This window comes from Centruroides sculpturatus, unplaced genomic scaffold, assembly GCF_000671375.1.
Source record: "Centruroides sculpturatus isolate CEXI.00-Female unplaced genomic scaffold, Cexi_2.0 scaffold475, whole genome shotgun sequence".
Classification (NCBI taxonomy): domain Eukaryota; kingdom Metazoa; phylum Arthropoda; class Arachnida; order Scorpiones; family Buthidae; genus Centruroides; species Centruroides sculpturatus.
The window spans coordinates 2794-19969 of NW_019384712.1; the positions used below are offsets into that span (position 1 = coordinate 2794).

Sequence of the window (17176 nt, forward strand, 5' to 3'; positions counted from 1 at the left end):
TTTTTTTTTTAAATATAAGTAGATAAAACATCAATAAGTAATTGTTTAATTTGTGTTTTAGGGGTTTTTAATAGAAAAATATAATTAATTTTTTCTTCATTTTTTTGTATTGCATGTAAATTGAAAATAATACCTTATTAACTATAATTTTTCTTACGTTTAATAGTTTTTTTGGGGGGGATGTTTTAAATTCGCTACGTCAGAGAACGTAATTCTCAATGTCAATTATATAAAACAATTTAAGATATTATCCGGTAACGGTAAAGTTACGGCACAATACTTAGAAATGGCAAGATACTGAACCGGTTTCTGAAGTAAAGAAGTGAACAGAAATCAGGTAGATGCAACGTTTAGGTCATGAGGCTCTCACTCGTGTATTAAAGAGGTGGACGACCTGCACTTTTATGCTTTTAACCGTTGAGTTGTATTTTATTTTTTAAACGTTATCGACGATATATATAAAGTTTAGCTTTAATATGTGGAATCATGTTTTGGTACATCGTATTCTTTATCGTTACTCCTGTTCGTATGCAGAGATTTCAACCCGAACAAATCCATCTTGCAATCGGTGGTATGATTTATTTTATCTAATATTTTCGATTTAATATACCCCAATTTTTTTTTATTTTTAAATAATAATTCTAGTTAATATAGTTGTTTTTTTTACACTAATCCGATTGAATTGCAAACATTTTCTGTAGATAATCTAAAGGAAATGGTAGTGATGTGGAATACCCCCGATAATCCTAAACTTTCATTCGTGCAATATGGTAACTCTAGATCCTCCTTGGATAGACAAGCTGTGGGTACAAGAAGAGTTCTTAACAATGGAGCTCTGATTCTCAGTAAACAATACGTTCACACTGTCCGTTTACAAAACTTACAACCTAATTCTACTTATTGTAAGTAAATTTCTTCTCTCGTAATGATTCGTTTTCACTCTAAAAGTTGACCTTACAATGTTTTATTTTTATCTTATAATTTTTCTTTAGGGTACAAATGCGGTAGCATTAAAGGATGGAGTGACGTCTACAGTTTCGTCACAGTTCCCGAGGGAACAGAATGGAGTCCTAAAGTAATCGTTTTTGGTGATTTGGGATTAGAAAATGCTCGCTCCGCGCCTAGATTACAAAAAGAAGCCGAATCTGGACAATGGAATTTTATGATACATAATGGTTAGTTTATATATTTTATATATGTATAATATATATATTTAATAAGATACGAATTAATCTATTGTAGGATTAGTAATACTATGTCGCAACTTGTGTATAGGTAGTAAATTTACGTCATAAGTGACGTGTCGGTGACAGTTCCATCGTATATAACTTTATCGGAGAAGATATAAAAACTGGTAACCGGTGACAAAATATATGACATCATAAATAATGTCATCTCCATTATAGATAGAAGTTTATGAGTGATACGACTAAAAATCCTTGTCCATTCCTTGTATTTTATAAGTATTAAACTTAATCTTGCGCTCTATTTTTAAACGAAATTAATTTTACTATAAATTGGAAAATAAAAAATTTAAACAATAAACTTTATCTTTAATAATGTACAGTACTTATAGATAAATTATTGAGAAGAACTGGTATAAAAATTTATGATGTTAAATTCCTTCCTTTCATCTCATTAAATACTAATATTTAGTTTCAATGTCTGAATGTTTAGTGATTAATATTAACTTTTCGACCCTACAATTACATATAAGATGTGTTACAAGTCTCCTAATATAAAAATTAATTTTATTTTTATATTAGGAGACTTGTTTTATTTATTAACTTGTGTTATTATTTATTAGATTTAAATAAATATACTCCAAACTTATATCGATTTGATGACACGCAACTTTTTAAGCTTATATATATATATATGTTCTTTCTTCTCAAAATTATTTACAGCTTGATTTTCTTCTAGAGATAATGTCATTCTGTTGAGAATATTCTGTTCGTTATTGAATTCTTATCGTGTCAAAAACATGTTCATCTGCATCTTCTCTCTTCTTTCCTGTTTCTCCTTGTCATTCCGCCATTCATTTCTAGATTTTAACAATGATAAAGCCACTCGAAAATGACAAGAAAATAAATTGACTTAGTTATTTTAAAATGAAATGTTCACCCCCCCCTTTTTTACTTTTATTTTTTGTTTGAACAGTAGAAATTTACTTGCATTTTTTTTCCTTATAGGTGATATAGCCTACGATCTCAATTTGGTGAGTATAAATTATTTTATATAAGCCTATATTAATATGAAGAATATATTTAAACGATTTTATCGTTTACAAACAGGTACTAGGGAAAGTGGGTGATCTTTTCATGCGTTTAATAGAACCTATAGCAACACTAGTACCGTATATGGTGACTGTTGGGAATCACGAGTCTTTTTGGTAAAAATTTATTTATATAATTATATAAATACATAAACAGCATCGAGTTAAAATAGTACACGTTTAAATATATAGGAATTTTAGTAATTATAAAACACGATTTGACATGCCAGGAAACGAAGATAATATGATGTACAGGTTTGTTTATTGCTCTTTCTCACAAATTAAATGAAAAAGCTTGATAAATAATGTGTTAAATAAAAAAAAAAATGCATATCTAGCGATGGTGTTTCCACAGCTTGAAAGTTGGACCCGCTTTATTTATTTTTTTATCCACTGAAGTCTATTACTTTTTGGAACTTGGTGGGATATCTGCTATAGAACGACAATATGTTTGGCTCGAAAATCTCCTTATTGTAAGTGAAAAACTAATAAAATTATTACGTCTTAATACTTTAATAACTTTAAAATTAGATTAATTTACGATATAAATTAATTTAGGAAGCTAATTTACCAGAAAACAGGAAAAAACGTCCGTGGATTATTGTATTTGGACACAGACCCATGTATTGCTCCAATAACAATATTCGTGATTGCTCTTGGGATCAAACTTTAGTAAGTAGACGATCAGTTTCGGTATTATATGACTTGCATTATACTTAAAAGAGTTTTATCTGTAGACAAGAGTCGGTTTGCCCATCAGCCGAAAATACGGTTTAGAACCTTTGCTGTATAATTACGGTGTCGATTTAGCATTTTGGGCTCACGAACATTCTTACGAAAGAATGTGGCCTCTGTACAACAAAAGAGTAAGTTGTAATATATATATATATTATAAATATTATAATCTATCTTTATATATATGGACATTTTATTTCTTCATCCTAGGTTTATAAAGGCAGCAAAGAATCTCCTTATTTCAATCCTAGAGCCACAATTCACATTACAACTGGCTCGGCCGTAAGTAATATATTTACATTTATTAATAATAAACGAAAAGAATCGAATTTATTCTTTAATATCTTTAGGGAAATCGAGAAAAAGTAGACTTTTTTCGTAAACTTTTACCACGTTGGAGCGCTGTTCGAAATAGCGATTATGGATATACTCGCCTTATTATTCAAAATCGAACGCATTTATATTTCGATATGGTATCTGACGATAAGGTAATTATTATTATTTTTTACAAGTAACAATAAATAATACAAACTGTAACAAATTTAGTTCGAAATTTGTTCACAGGATGGTGCTGTAATAGACGAAGCGTGGATCGTCAAGGAAAAGCATGGTCCATTCCCTATACTTTTTCCTAATGATGCTTATTTAGAAACGTCTTCAGCCACCACTCAATCACCATAAGATTTTTTTTTAAATGCTTGATAGACATCAATATAACTAATAATATATATTTTTAAATTTGCTTACTAATAAAGTTTATTTTTTTGTAAATTATAAAATTGATATATACAGTTTTCATATAGCCTACTAAATTTAGTCTACTAAATCACACTGCAATTCCCTTACGCCACGTAATTAAGATGGTACTCGCACATTAATGAGTAAATAAATACAGTGCTATTACCCTGTAATTTCATTCTTTACGTGTTAATCCACATATTCAATTTTCGATTATCCGCATCGCTGCAGGTGATGCGGATAATCGATGCGGATCAATTCGGATAATCGGCATTCTATGCCACTAGCTTCGTGTATATTCACTCTTCCAGATTACCACAGTTCTTGTATACAGCTTATAGGATTAACTGACATCTATTTCATCGCAGTTAACTGTAGTTACGCTGTAGTAATTTTATAAAGCACGTGGACTGTAGTTACTTCAACGTAACTGCAATCCACGTGCTTTATAAAATTGTTATTTGGAAAAGAAACAAATAAAAAATAAACAATAAAGCAAATCTCACGAGAGACATTTACGCTTTCTAGCTTCTGTCTATGGGACCATTGAGGGATTCAAGAAAATTATATAGAAAGCGCAAAAAGCACGAAATTAAATAGGTCTCTATCTATATATATAATCGAGACGAGTTGATAATGATAATAATGATAATAATAATAATAATAATAAGCACAGAGCCCAAACGGTTAGGAGTTGAAAGTTGAAATTTGGTACACAGTTAGGGTACGTCACGAAAATGCACACTAGGAAGGGATTTTTCGAAATTCCTCCCCGGGGGGAGAGACAGGATTAAGGTTTCGACAATGTAAGTGTTAAGTAACAATGGAAGTGTTAAGTAACAATGAAAGTGCTAAATAACAATAGAAGTGTTAAGAATGGAAGTGTCAACAATGGATGTGTCAACAAAAAGCACGAAATTAAATAAATAAGCCTTTATATATATATATATTTATTAAAATAAAAATATGTTTTCTTTATTTTATAATCTAATATTTGATATTTTTAATAAAACTGAATTGGTTTTTTCCATTTAAATACAAAGGTAGCATATTGTTTGTTTATATCAAAATATACAATTATCGATTAAAAATAATATGTATTTACAGATTCTCACTATCTTTTGATATACAATATATGTACAGTTTCCTGAGAAAATTTTCTCCTCTCGTAAGTTATATGTTATCAATAAATATTATTTGGGAATAATTTAGGATAAGGTCCGTGTTTATCCTTTTTAATCAAAATATGATCGATGGTATCTCCAAACTGAAATCAGATGTGAATATATATATAATTCTATGTGTAAATACGAATCAAACCATTCGGAATTTAGAGTTATAATTACCTGATCTGCCGACATTTGTTCTAATTCAAGATGGGATGCGTTGTGTACTATCATACGAAGATAACCGTAAGTACTACTTCTGAACGCACTCCAGTGAGGTTTGTGCTCTTTAAATTCTAATACCCTTTCTTTATTACCCTGAAATGATTTTAATATTTATAAGTATGCAATATGATAGCTTAGTTCAGTATTAATAACATTAATTTAACATACTTACCGCGCATCCGCTCGTTATATGTACGGGAGCTTTTGGGTTATGATAAGGCAACCATATACTTCCATTATATACCTAAACTCCAAAATAATAATAAGAAATCAATAAAGTTTCATTCAGTTTCCTCCCAAATGATGTGCCAGTTATGGTAGATATAAACGTCGCCAGTAATGATGACCTTAAGAAGTTTAAAACAGATAATATAACAAATTCTAAATGCTAATAACAAGTAAAATCCTTATTAAATCCGACTCTACTTCAGATATGACACACGACCCCCTCTATCTACCCATCCCGTTGACCTTTAACCACCAAAATTTAATAGCATCAATCCCTCTAATACATAAATCTCCCTGCAAAATTTCAGAAATTTTTGACAAAAGACACAGGAATTATTAAGCTTCAAAGAAAGTGAACAAAATCGTACCACCCACACGCACTAACATCCATACATACAGGAAAAACTCCAGAATTTGAGAAAATTTGGTATAAAGAAAAGGAAATTCTGTTATTAAAATATAAATAATAAATATTAAAATACAGACCTTGTTATCATAAAGTGGCCAAGTACGTTCGTACGAATGTTGATGTCCCCAAATAGCTAAATCGACTCCATACTTATATAAAATTTCTTCCAGGCCGTAATTTAATAGAGGAAGTCCATTACGGGTCTTAAATTTGATAAAATAGTTAAACGTTATTAATTTAATTAAATTAATTTTTAATAAAAATTAATAATTACCAATGTGAAATCCCACGAGCAATCTCTGAACGTCTTGTTTGAACAATACATAGGTCTGTGGCCGATGACAATAATCCACGGTGTTTGAGCGCGATTATTTGGCAAATTTGCCTCCTAAATAACACAATTGAATATTTGTGAATTATCGGGTGATTTTTTTCTTAAAAAATTATCATACTTTAATTTAAAAAATGATTTGTCAAAATCGTTAGTCGATTCTTGTCTTTTTTTATTATTAAATAATATATAATTTTTAAGCCATGCACTTTGACAAAATGCTAGTACTCTATGAATTTTAGTTACTATCAAACCTTCATCTAGATAAAATTTTAAATTTCTATAATGAATTACATAATTTTCTTTATCAAAAAGAGTTGGAACCAATTTTTTATTAGTATTAGTATATTTTAAATTTAATTTACGTAATATAGTTTTTTGATAATTAGATAATAAATCATACGGGATATTAGTATGCTCAGTAGCAAGTGGTAAATCATTATGTCTATCGTGAATACTTTCCGGATATTTTAGATCTACTTCTAAGATATATCCGATGTCATTTTCATCTGATATATTACATATGTCTAAAGCATTTATTTCATCTTTGGACAACCATCTAAAATTATTTACAGGTAAATATGCACTCATTACAAACCCATAAAGATTATTTGCATCTATGGACAGAATATAATTATGAGGTTGATTTTTATCATAAGTTTCAGGTATTAACGGATTATTTGCTTTTGCATATCTTTTACCCNTATACAGTCGATCCCCCTATAAGATCATTGATTTTTCCGTTTTATCTGAATTACATGTTGTACGAGTCACTTAGATTTTACAAATACGTGTGCCGGGCTGTGAACGGCTCACGTATTTGTAAAATCTAAGTGACTAGTACAACACGGAATTCATATAAAACGGAAAAATCAACAGTGTTATGGGGGGGTCGACTGTACTTAATATAATAAATCATTTTACCGAGTTCATATCGTATGCAATGTCACCTGAAATATAAAATTTACTGATAAGAATACATTGCTGTAGTTTTAAGAGTAAATTCGGTAACAAAAAAATAATAATAATAAATGATTTTAATGATGAAATACCATTATGAAATAATAAATTCCATTTTCCAGACCAAACTTCTCTCTCTAAACTTGGCATGGATCGAGCATTTCTTAATCCTAAATCACCAAAAATTAATAACTTTGGACTCCAATTATAACCACGTGGATGCGTTGTGAATTTATAAATTTGGCTCCAATTTTTATTATTTCCACATCTGTACCCTATTCGAATTAAAATAATAATAATAAATAAAGTGTCAACGACCAAGATTTTATAACATTTTAAATATTTGTCAGATTTTTAATGTAATAAACAAAGAGAGAGAGAGAACACTTTGACCTACTTAAAAATCATTCTTAAATTAGATCAATCACCTAAAGAATACGAATAATTTGATGAAAAATGAAAATAATTGCTGTTATTTTTTATTTTTCTTATTATAATTTAATAACATAATTATTATCTCAAAATACTATTCTGTATACTTAATTAATTAATATCAAAGACACTTATTATACAGTCTAAATACAGAACTTAATCGGTTGCGAGTTTATTAACACTATTATTTCCTACGTAACTTTATTTTTGTTTGTTGAATACATCTGATAATTATTTCTATGCAGTTTTAATCTTATCGTAGTGATTATTGACCTTTACAATAACCTTGGAGTGGCCCCATTTGCGCGCTTTTATTTCAATGCTGCGAAACTCGATCGTACCTGTTCCAGTGAGAATTCATTATTTGACAGTATAAACCCGTGGCATTGATCTCTACAAGCATTGACAATATACATCCAGTCATTAACATACTAATATACGTAAAATTCTAACCTATTTTTTTTCCAATTAACTGTTGTGTTAGTCATAGATGATTGCCTACGTACGAAGATGGAAGTGTTATTTCACTTTCACCTATCACCTCTTTTAATAATTAAATTTATTGATTTCGTGTACTAAATTTTCACTTTTGTACTCATTCATTTTATTATAAAAGTTCGACGGACCATATTTAGGACACACTTTCCTGTTTCTATAATTTCCTAGCTTTGTATTTTCCTATTTTGCACATGTTCGATTAGAATTATTGCTTTTGTTTGGTTAATATTTATTAAATAACGTATTAAAAAAAAAAAAAAAAAAGCGTAAATTCTCACGTAGCATAATTCGTTTCGTGCAAGTTTTAGTTTTGTACAATTCGGCGCTAAGTAAATATAAAAATATAGGAATAACAAGGAAGGAATTTAAAGTTAGAAATTATAAAAATACATTTTAAAGCTTAAAGCTATTCACGCAGCAAGGAAAACTTTGTATTACTTACAATATGTGACGTTAGGTAACAATTTTTGCAGTCGAACTTTATGCACGAATTGTCTAGTGAGCCTCAATAACAATCCGTGATTTAATTGTTCGCTAATACCAATTCCTAAATAGATTAATTTCGAAGGGGAAGGGCCATATTCTACTTTTGGAACTCCAGGATTATCTTTAGTGTTCCACATGACTACCAATTCGTCTGGATTGTCTGAAATTGTTTACCAAACATTTCGTTAATTGTCTAATAATAATAATAATTATATGAAATGTAAGTGACCTACCTCCTAAGGATAGATGAATCTGTTCCGGTTGAAATTCACTAGCAAAACACACATTTAATATCGATATTATAAAGAGAAATATTAATAACATTTTAAAAGGATTGTCCTGAAAATAAAAGTAAAATTCTCAATAAGTTTTATCTGAAATTATTTACAAAAGAAAAAATAATCTTTAAAAGTTAATAATGAAAACGGGTTTATGTATATTTGGGTCATTACAAATAGTTTCATTATTAAATATGATAAAAGTTTACGATTAAATTGAAACAATTGACAACTGTATACATTTATTGTTTATTAAATAATGTGTTTTCACTTGAAATTGTTTAGAATTAATGTAATAAAAATATCTTTTATGTAATATTTAATACAGTAGACCCCCCTATAACACTCGATAATTCCGTTTTATATGAATTCCGTGTTGTACGAGTCACTTAGATTTTACAAATACGTGTGCCGGGCTGTAAACTAATTGACTTGTACAACATGGAATTCATATAAAACGGAATTATCTACAGTGTTATAGGGAGGTCTACTTGTACACGCTACTTAAGTTGGAAATTATCAATTAAATCTAAAATTATAAGAAATTAAAACAGAAAAAAAAACAACATTACTCCTCGGAATTCATAAAAAGTAAACACGAAACACAATAAAAAATTAGCCTACATTTGTTAATTGTTGTAGAAATTTAGAAAAAAATAGCGTTTTCCAAGCGAAATTAGCTGCGAAAAATGAAGATTCTCACCTGTTTAAAGTATGGAGTGAAAGTGGATGAAGCTACGTGGATGGTGGATGGCGACACAATTCCATCTCGCGCTCTTTCCTGAAAAAGCGGAAAAAAATTCGTCTATAAGAATATAAACGTCGACCTCAATACATGTTCCCTGGTTGGCTGCAGGCTAAATCGTTTGTTTATTTTAATTTCCAAAATGACAACGGTGTACGGGAACGATTTAATAATTGAATTTTATAAAATATCGTATATTTATTTTTATGGGAGAATAAAGTCGTTTAAAGTTGAGTAAAATAGATTAACTAATGATACTTTAGTTGAGTGATGATACCCATTTAAAAGTGTCATTTATTACTTCCTACGTCCATGGTTTGATAATTTAAGCAAACGATTGCTTTGTAAAAGTTTCTCTATAGGTTATTATAAAATACTTTTTAAAGTTTAGAAATAATAGGTTAAATGTGTAATTTATTAATTTTCCTGGCTGATAAATGCGAGAAAAATCTCGTAAATGGAATTAATTTCTGCAGTTTTCGTACATGTAATATACCTCAGAACCATAAACAAATGGTGTCCAAATTACTTTAATTTATAAATAATTTAAAGCAAAAGAATCTATTCATACAGATTTATAATAAAATTACTCAATTATTAACAGATAAATAAATAAATTAATGTTATATTGTGTATAAAATTGATTTAAATCCATAAATCTTCTTTCTATATTTATAGAAAGCTCCAATATAAGATTTATTCATTTGAATTATGGCAATATTGTTAACTTAAACAGTGAATTTCTTTCTAATGTGATTAAGCAATATAAATTAAAACAATTATATCGATTTTAGTATAAAGTAATACTTATTCTGTGTTAGAATAGAAGAATTTTAATAACTTTCAAATCATTCAGCAAGCCACAAACACTAAACAAGAAACATAAAATGCGGCTGTGTTAATAATTAATTATTTATTTATTATATTAAAACAAAATTCTAATACATTTATTTTGGATTTGGTAATAAATAATTCAAGACTAAAATAATTATGCCACAATTACTACGAAAGAACTTAAGAAATCATAAAAAAATGTACCATTAAAAATTCAATTTATACTCGTAACCGAATAAATATTTCAAGTATTTTTATANTATTAATAAAATAAATGCATGTATTTTTCAATGTAAAGTTCTTCTTTACAGTGAATATGAGCTGAACAAATTAACTATTGAACCCATATCATTAGATATTATCAACATTGAAATTTTTTCAAGATTATTTTAAGCATTTACTTTTATTATTATTATTTATTTGATATACCCAAGTAAAAGTCAAAATAATAGTATTATACGAAGACTTGTTTTACAAATAACGCTCTTCATCAATAATTGAAAAGCAGAAGATTTCAACATTATTTTTCGTTTATAAGAGTATTTTTAATGCTATGTAGTTAGTGTGCCATCAAATAAAATGCCACTGGTTTAAATAAATTTCAAAACTACTGCTTTAATTATTATTATTATTATTTATTTGATTTTGCAAGGGGCCATCAAACACTGAGGAATAAAAAGCCCATTATGCAGAGCGACTGTAAGTTGAGAAGTGGAAATCTACCCTGTTCAGTTGAAGATGTAAGAGGGCAGTCGCAACCTCTTAAACGTGATTCAGTAATAGCTATAACATTCAAAGTCCTGAGGCAGCAGCCAACTCATTTTTAGTTGAAATCCAAGTGATCGCCAGCATTCGTGAAAAATCCAAGCAATCGTAGCCTAGAGACTAAGCCGTAGACTTTATCCTTGCCTTTCCAGAGCAAATAGCCAAAACTAAGTATTCATGGCCATTTGGTTGACAATTGGCCCACCAGTGTGGCCAAGCTGTTCCGTTCCCTGAACACTGGGAGTTTGGGCATTGCCAGAACGGGCAGTTTCCCCGGTTTTCTCCACTTTAGTAACACTTAAATAGGGACCAGTTTCCTTAAAAGACTTCCTGGGAGCCATCCTCTTCGGCAGATCATTCATGTGTTGCGTTGCCGTAAACAAGGGATATCAAATTGTAATTTAATAGTATGAATCCATCTAATATACGGTAATCTCCGCAAAATTTCAGAAATTTTCGACAAAAGGCACAGGAGTTATTAGGCTTTAAAGTAGGTGAACAAAATCCTGCCCCCAAACACTAACATCCATACGTAGAGGGGGAAAACGTATTGTTTTCTGTAGGGTGGAAACGTGAGGATTAATTAGAATACCAGACTTACAGCATGAATCAATTTAAAAAAGATTTGTGGATGACTCGGTAACCTTTTAAATAAATATTTATGTGAGCAAATTATTCCAATTTACAATAATTCTACACGAAAATGTGATAATAAAACGTTGTTCATTGATGTATGCGATATAAGTCATGTGGAAATACGTAAGACGTGAGTTGTTTTCTATTTTTGTTCTAATTGAACATATGGAAGAAATCCATACTCATCTGATAGGCGATTTAAAGAATGCTTCTTAAACTACATACCAAGTTGTACTAATAAAAATACATTGATATTTAAACACGTATATGATGTTACGGTATGACAACTTTATCAGCATCATAATATATGCTCCAGAAACATGGTATTATTTAATAAAGATTTTTCCCCCCTGGAATTCTAGCACTGACTACCACTCTGAGTAGCATTGATTTAACATCTCACAGGTCACGGTTGAAGGCATTTAAGTTAATGGAGCTTGAAAAAATTCATTCAATGTATTGTAACGCTTAGTGAGTTATTGAATATATTTTTATAAAGTTAAAAAGTAACATTTTTGGAGCAATTTTCTATATAAAAATAAAGAAACTGCTTAAACGAAAACCTGTCAAACCGGAAAAAATATTAGGTACCGTGCTATTCCATTTTACACAGGTTTTACTATGTAATTTTAAATAGAAGGCCAAATAAATTGTGAATTTAAGTCAAATTTTCTAGACCAATTGATTGAAAAAAGACGTCGAAAAGAAGAGCGTACACAAAAGAATAAAACTAAATACTTCAAGTAACACATAAAGAATTGGTGTATAGTACTCGTAAAAATGCTGTAATAATATAATTAGATTTATTGTATATTATATTTCCCGTTTACTATACATACTTTGTTACTTTGTATTTATTCTACAAATTTATTTTAACAAGTAAAATCCGTGTTTGCTGTTTAAATTTACAAATTGATTTCCAACATGCAAATGAAATGACCTATTTAAAGCAGATAGGATGAATAAGGCTTCTTCTCTCTCGCAATTTTCATCTATTGAATAAATAAACTGAACCTAAGGGTTGCTCATTCGAACATTTCGAGTTCTTTGATGATTTATTTCATCTTACATTGAGTTCCTTATCTTTCTTTTACTAAGATTCTCCAATATCATTGCATTCTTCTCATCATACCGGTAGTGTTGAGAATTAAACCTCGTACGAATCATCGTTCCAACATTACTATTTTACTGCTAATGGACTAGGCTCTTTTTATATATTAATTTATTTATATATAAAAAGCATAACTTATTTGCATGGTTTTTCTTGCTCAAATCTGTGGATGAGATATTTGAGTCTTCTGCAGTGTTTTTCTAGGATGCTATTCAATCCAATTTCTTTTAATGAATCGATAATGATACTAGTAAAGGAAGGGCATAGGACTTGTATTGACTTGTGAGTATATTCGAAGGATAAAGTGGATAGCGAGACCTCTTTTTAAACCTTGTTACACTTGGTTGACGCCCAAATGCCTCTAGAATAGTATCTTGAAATGTTATAGGTACACAAATTGCAGTTTATAAGCTCCTCCACAGAATCCTCCACGAGTTAAAGTCCTCATTTAAAAATGGAGCTAATTAAAAAGCTTGTAATCAGCGTGACACGTTATTGTGAGAGTTGTTTGACCGTGAGAGTTGTTCATTTTCCGTATTAACCCTATGCACTGATGACATATGACTTCTCAGTCTGTGATGTTTATGACATATTAAAACACGAAGTCGTCGTTATTTTTAACTGAAATGTTTTTAATGTTATGATTATGCATATGCACACACTAAATTTAAATTCCTTTAATCATATTTAAATATAATGTAATTTCAATATAAGCGTGTATTATCCAAATTCTTATGAAGTTCACCATAAGTATACTCTATGTTCTACTGATTCTGTTACAGAAAGGATAAAATAAAAGCTTTAACTGAACTCTTTAAATGTTGAACACGTAAAGAGAACCGCAAAACCCCACGTGGACAACCCGTTTGTAAGGATCGAACCCGCTACCAACTACTAGTGTTCAGTTGGTTTATCCATTAGGCCATTGGGGGGACTACTTGGAATAAGAGGTCATTCAATGAAAATTTAAATATAATGAATATTTTATATGAAATAAGCAAAACGGCCCTTTATAATGTTATATCAAAGCGACACAATTGGCAAAAAAAAAGGTTCCATTACTGTTTGATGTCTTGTGCTATAATTTTTATTATTTTTTGTATGAAAATATTGGGTTAAATACGTGAATTTTTATCTTTTTCAGGTAATATAGTAAGAAAAGTAAGAAAATGCACCCTAATTTATTGAAATATTCAATTATGTTGCTATTTCGTTATAATGGAAAATTAATTGTTTAAGTATTTCATGTAAGCTTTTAATGTAAACTCAGTGGTTATGATAATGATGAAGCATTGAGATTTCAAACCTTCACTGCTTATATACCTTTATTAACAGTATATATTTTTTAATTTTTATTTTTATTATTAGAGAAATACTGTATAAAGAAAGTTTTGTACTTTCTATGTTAAGATAATGATTCACAAATTCTCAACCAGTGTGGTGTGAACATCTTGTGACAATGCGTGAAGCGCCCCATGCGTGACCGAAGGGTCGGCACCACTTTGTTGATGTCAAGTTAGGATTCTGACACCACTGTATTTTCAGGACAGACACAGAAATCTCGATGGCCGCTAAGTTGGTTTTGGCGCTAGCGGTCGCGTGTGTAGGTTCTCGGGCCCCGAGATGGAGAAGATCTGAGAGACAACTGGAAGAAGTGTACTCCAATACGAATTTAACATTAAACAATACCCGTTTATTTACATAAGCATCTTACAATTCTATACATAAGTTATATAAGGATCTTAGCTTGATGCTAGTTTTATAAGGATCTCAACAAAGTAGCTATTATCATTAATATTACGGGTTCCTAACCGTGAAAGAGAGAGAAAGTTTACAATAGTTCGCGAATTGATAAGTACCTTAGTTAAATCGAGTTTTGTTCCTTTGGAAATCGGAGGATCGGCGAATCGATAAACTTTTGGTCCGTAATATTGTTCGTTTGGATCATCGACCAGATGAATTGGAGCGTTGATAAGATAACTTGATTGAATAGGATTGATAGGATAAGTTGCTAGGATCGACAGGATGGGCGATGTATCCGAGATGGGTGACGAATTCTCTGTGTCGTCATCTGACATTCCCTTTTATTTGGGGGCCCTTCCCTCTTTCTTCTCCTGCCCATTTTTGGTAATGTTGATTTCTCTGTCCAATAATGATTTTTGTTAGGTTCCTGATGACACATTTGATTTGTCACATGGGAAAGGAAGTGATTCCAGCGAAAGATACGATCATATCCTTCGACAATTAAATTATTTTTTTTTTTCGTTTTTTACCTCAAATATTTCGGAAAAATTTAATGTTTCAGGCCCAAATTTTTCGTCAAGTCCGGGCTCTCACAATCTCATAGAGGTGCAAAAAAATTCCAAAAAATACATATAAAAAATATTGATTATTTCACTAATTTTAAATATCATTTGTATATTTTTATGTAAAAAGTCAAGATTTTCAACATCACTTTTCGTATACATACATAAAAACATTTTTACGTGAAACTGACTTATTGATCTACCGTTAAACATTGTGTGCCACCAGCTCAAAAGAGGTTGCATATTGTTGCTTTAAGAAGATTTTCCGAAAATAAATCGTTCAGGCGCAAATGGCTTTTATTATATTAATTTTTCTATTATAAAATCTCAAATATAACAGGTATACTTTATAATTATCATATATAACTTACATCCCTGATAAAAAAAACCACAGTAAAAATACAAAAATACAGTAGACCCCCTATAAAGCGGGTTCATATAATACGGATTCGTATAACACGGCGAAAAAATTACGATCGTATTCGTATAAACACGCTAAAAGAGACTCGTATAATATGGTAAAACGTCATCGCTCACTCTTGTCGCGACAGGATTGGTCGAATCTAGACGAATAGCGGATATCGCACAAACAGTTGAGTTTAAACGAACAGCGGACCTACTAAAATCCATTTATTATTTAACGTCCATAAAAATTATATTTATATTAATGATGTCTCCAAAGTTCAGCGAATTTTTCGCAGAAAAATAACTTATCAGGAAACACGCGCTCGCCGTTCGATGCGCCGCTCCGCGACGAAAACAAGCTTAAGCAATGGCGTGGTCGAACGGTGCACACTCGGTAAGTAATCCTGCAATTTTTTGTTTATTGCATCGTTTATGTGGATTATTTCTAAAAAATTATACGTGTTTTGGAAATATTTAGTCAAATTAGTTTATAATCGATTAATTTTTTGGAAGAAAACCTTTCAAACAGCCGTAGTCCGTAAACTGCACACGTGCCGGGCTGTGATTGGCTCGTGTATATAAAGACTCATACAACATTAATTTCATAAAACACGGAATGTATCTACCGTGTTATAGGGGGGGATCTACTGTATTACCCTAAAAAAACTCGGCTTTTACTGCACTATTTTATATGCGGATTTTTGCGTTTTGGAAATGGGTAAGATCGACTATAATCTAATATGTCTTAATCTTCGCCATCGTTACCTTTTTCTCAAGCAACACCGGACTCATCTGCTAGTTTTTAATAAAATATTAATAGTAACTAAAGAATTTTTAAGGAAAAAACAGCGTATTTTTAATAGAATAAGGAAAAAATTACAACATAAAACTGTAGTAATCAGTAAACTGCAAGATTTATTACATTGTAAGTAAAGTAATACCTCGACTTACGCGAACCCGGAGTTACGCGGATTCAAATCTCATCGATTCATCTTTTGTTTGAGCGCCGCGCAACTCTTGGTTACTCACTCTTCCATACTATTGTTCGGCTTACATGTTCGGACATGTCGCGCGGAATCGACACATAGCTACAATTTATTTTGTGTTATTTATTTTTGTGTTTGTTATGTCTACGGAGACTCGAGAGACTCTATGCGGTGATTTCTTGTAACCGTAAACGAATCAAAAGACGAGATGAGATTAACGAGAACGTTTATTAGCTTACATACATCCGCCTTGGATTTTACATAAATTGCGAAATTATACCCTGAGTGAAGATCTTTGTGAAAGTTCTTTCCCAACTCCGTCTCGTTGAGTTGATTTCCTGTGTATCACGACTAGAGTATTTGATCCCGGGATCTCGAAAATCGGGATCCCGGGATCCCGACAACTTTTCAGTCCCAAAATTTTCGGGATTAAGTTTTCCTAATCCCGAGATTTTCGGGATTGACATCATTTTAAAAAAAGTTGCAAAATAGACTGCATGAAGCGAAACGTTCAGTGCCAGTGCTTTTAACAGAATTGCTTGCCTATCATTTTAATATAAAATACAAGAAATTTTATTCCAAGCAAGCAGCAGAAATTAACCTAGCGGGCTTGCGATGCTTGCTTGG

The 17176-nt window shown here is 30.7% G+C and overlaps 2 protein-coding genes across 2 annotated transcripts; one reads left to right on the forward strand and one right to left on the reverse strand.

Moving 5' to 3' along the window:
* The first annotated feature begins 490 nt into the window (after positions 1 to 490).
* LOC111627841 (acid phosphatase type 7-like) lies at positions 491 to 3691 on the forward strand. The gene is made up of 12 exons (XM_023371498.1): positions 491 to 571; positions 702 to 902; positions 993 to 1175; positions 2193 to 2218; positions 2295 to 2392; positions 2468 to 2530; positions 2631 to 2748; positions 2834 to 2947; positions 3013 to 3141; positions 3221 to 3292; positions 3361 to 3498; positions 3575 to 3691. The coding sequence occupies exons 1-12, from the start codon at positions 529 to 531 to the stop codon at positions 3689 to 3691; spliced, it is 1302 nt and encodes a 433-aa protein (XP_023227266.1). The 5' UTR covers positions 491 to 528.
* A 1080-nt stretch (positions 3692 to 4771) lies between these two features.
* Positions 4772 to 8977, reverse strand: LOC111627861 (acid phosphatase type 7-like). Its single transcript, XM_023371525.1, has 12 exons — positions 8936 to 8977; positions 8717 to 8822; positions 8440 to 8643; positions 7160 to 7342; positions 7032 to 7057; positions 6511 to 6827; positions 6336 to 6387; positions 6051 to 6164; positions 5854 to 5979; positions 5312 to 5383; positions 5095 to 5232; positions 4772 to 5015 (listed from the first exon to the last, which is right to left on the reverse strand). The coding sequence occupies exons 1-12, from the start codon at positions 8945 to 8947 to the stop codon at positions 4932 to 4934; spliced, it is 1434 nt and encodes a 477-aa protein (XP_023227293.1). The 5' UTR covers positions 8948 to 8977; the 3' UTR covers positions 4772 to 4931.
* Between the last annotated feature and the right edge of the window lie 8199 nt (positions 8978 to 17176).

Coding starts and splice junctions, on each gene's coding strand:
- LOC111627841 (XM_023371498.1), top strand. CDS start 529: ATGCAGAGATTTCAACCCGAACAAATCCATCTTGCAATCGGTG. Junction 572..701: donor AATCCATCTTGCAATCGGTG/GTATGATTTATT, acceptor CATTTTCTGTAG/ATAATCTAAAGGAAATGGTA. Junction 2,393..2,467: donor GGGAATCACGAGTCTTTTTG/GTAAAAATTTAT, acceptor TTAAATATATAG/GAATTTTAGTAATTATAAAA.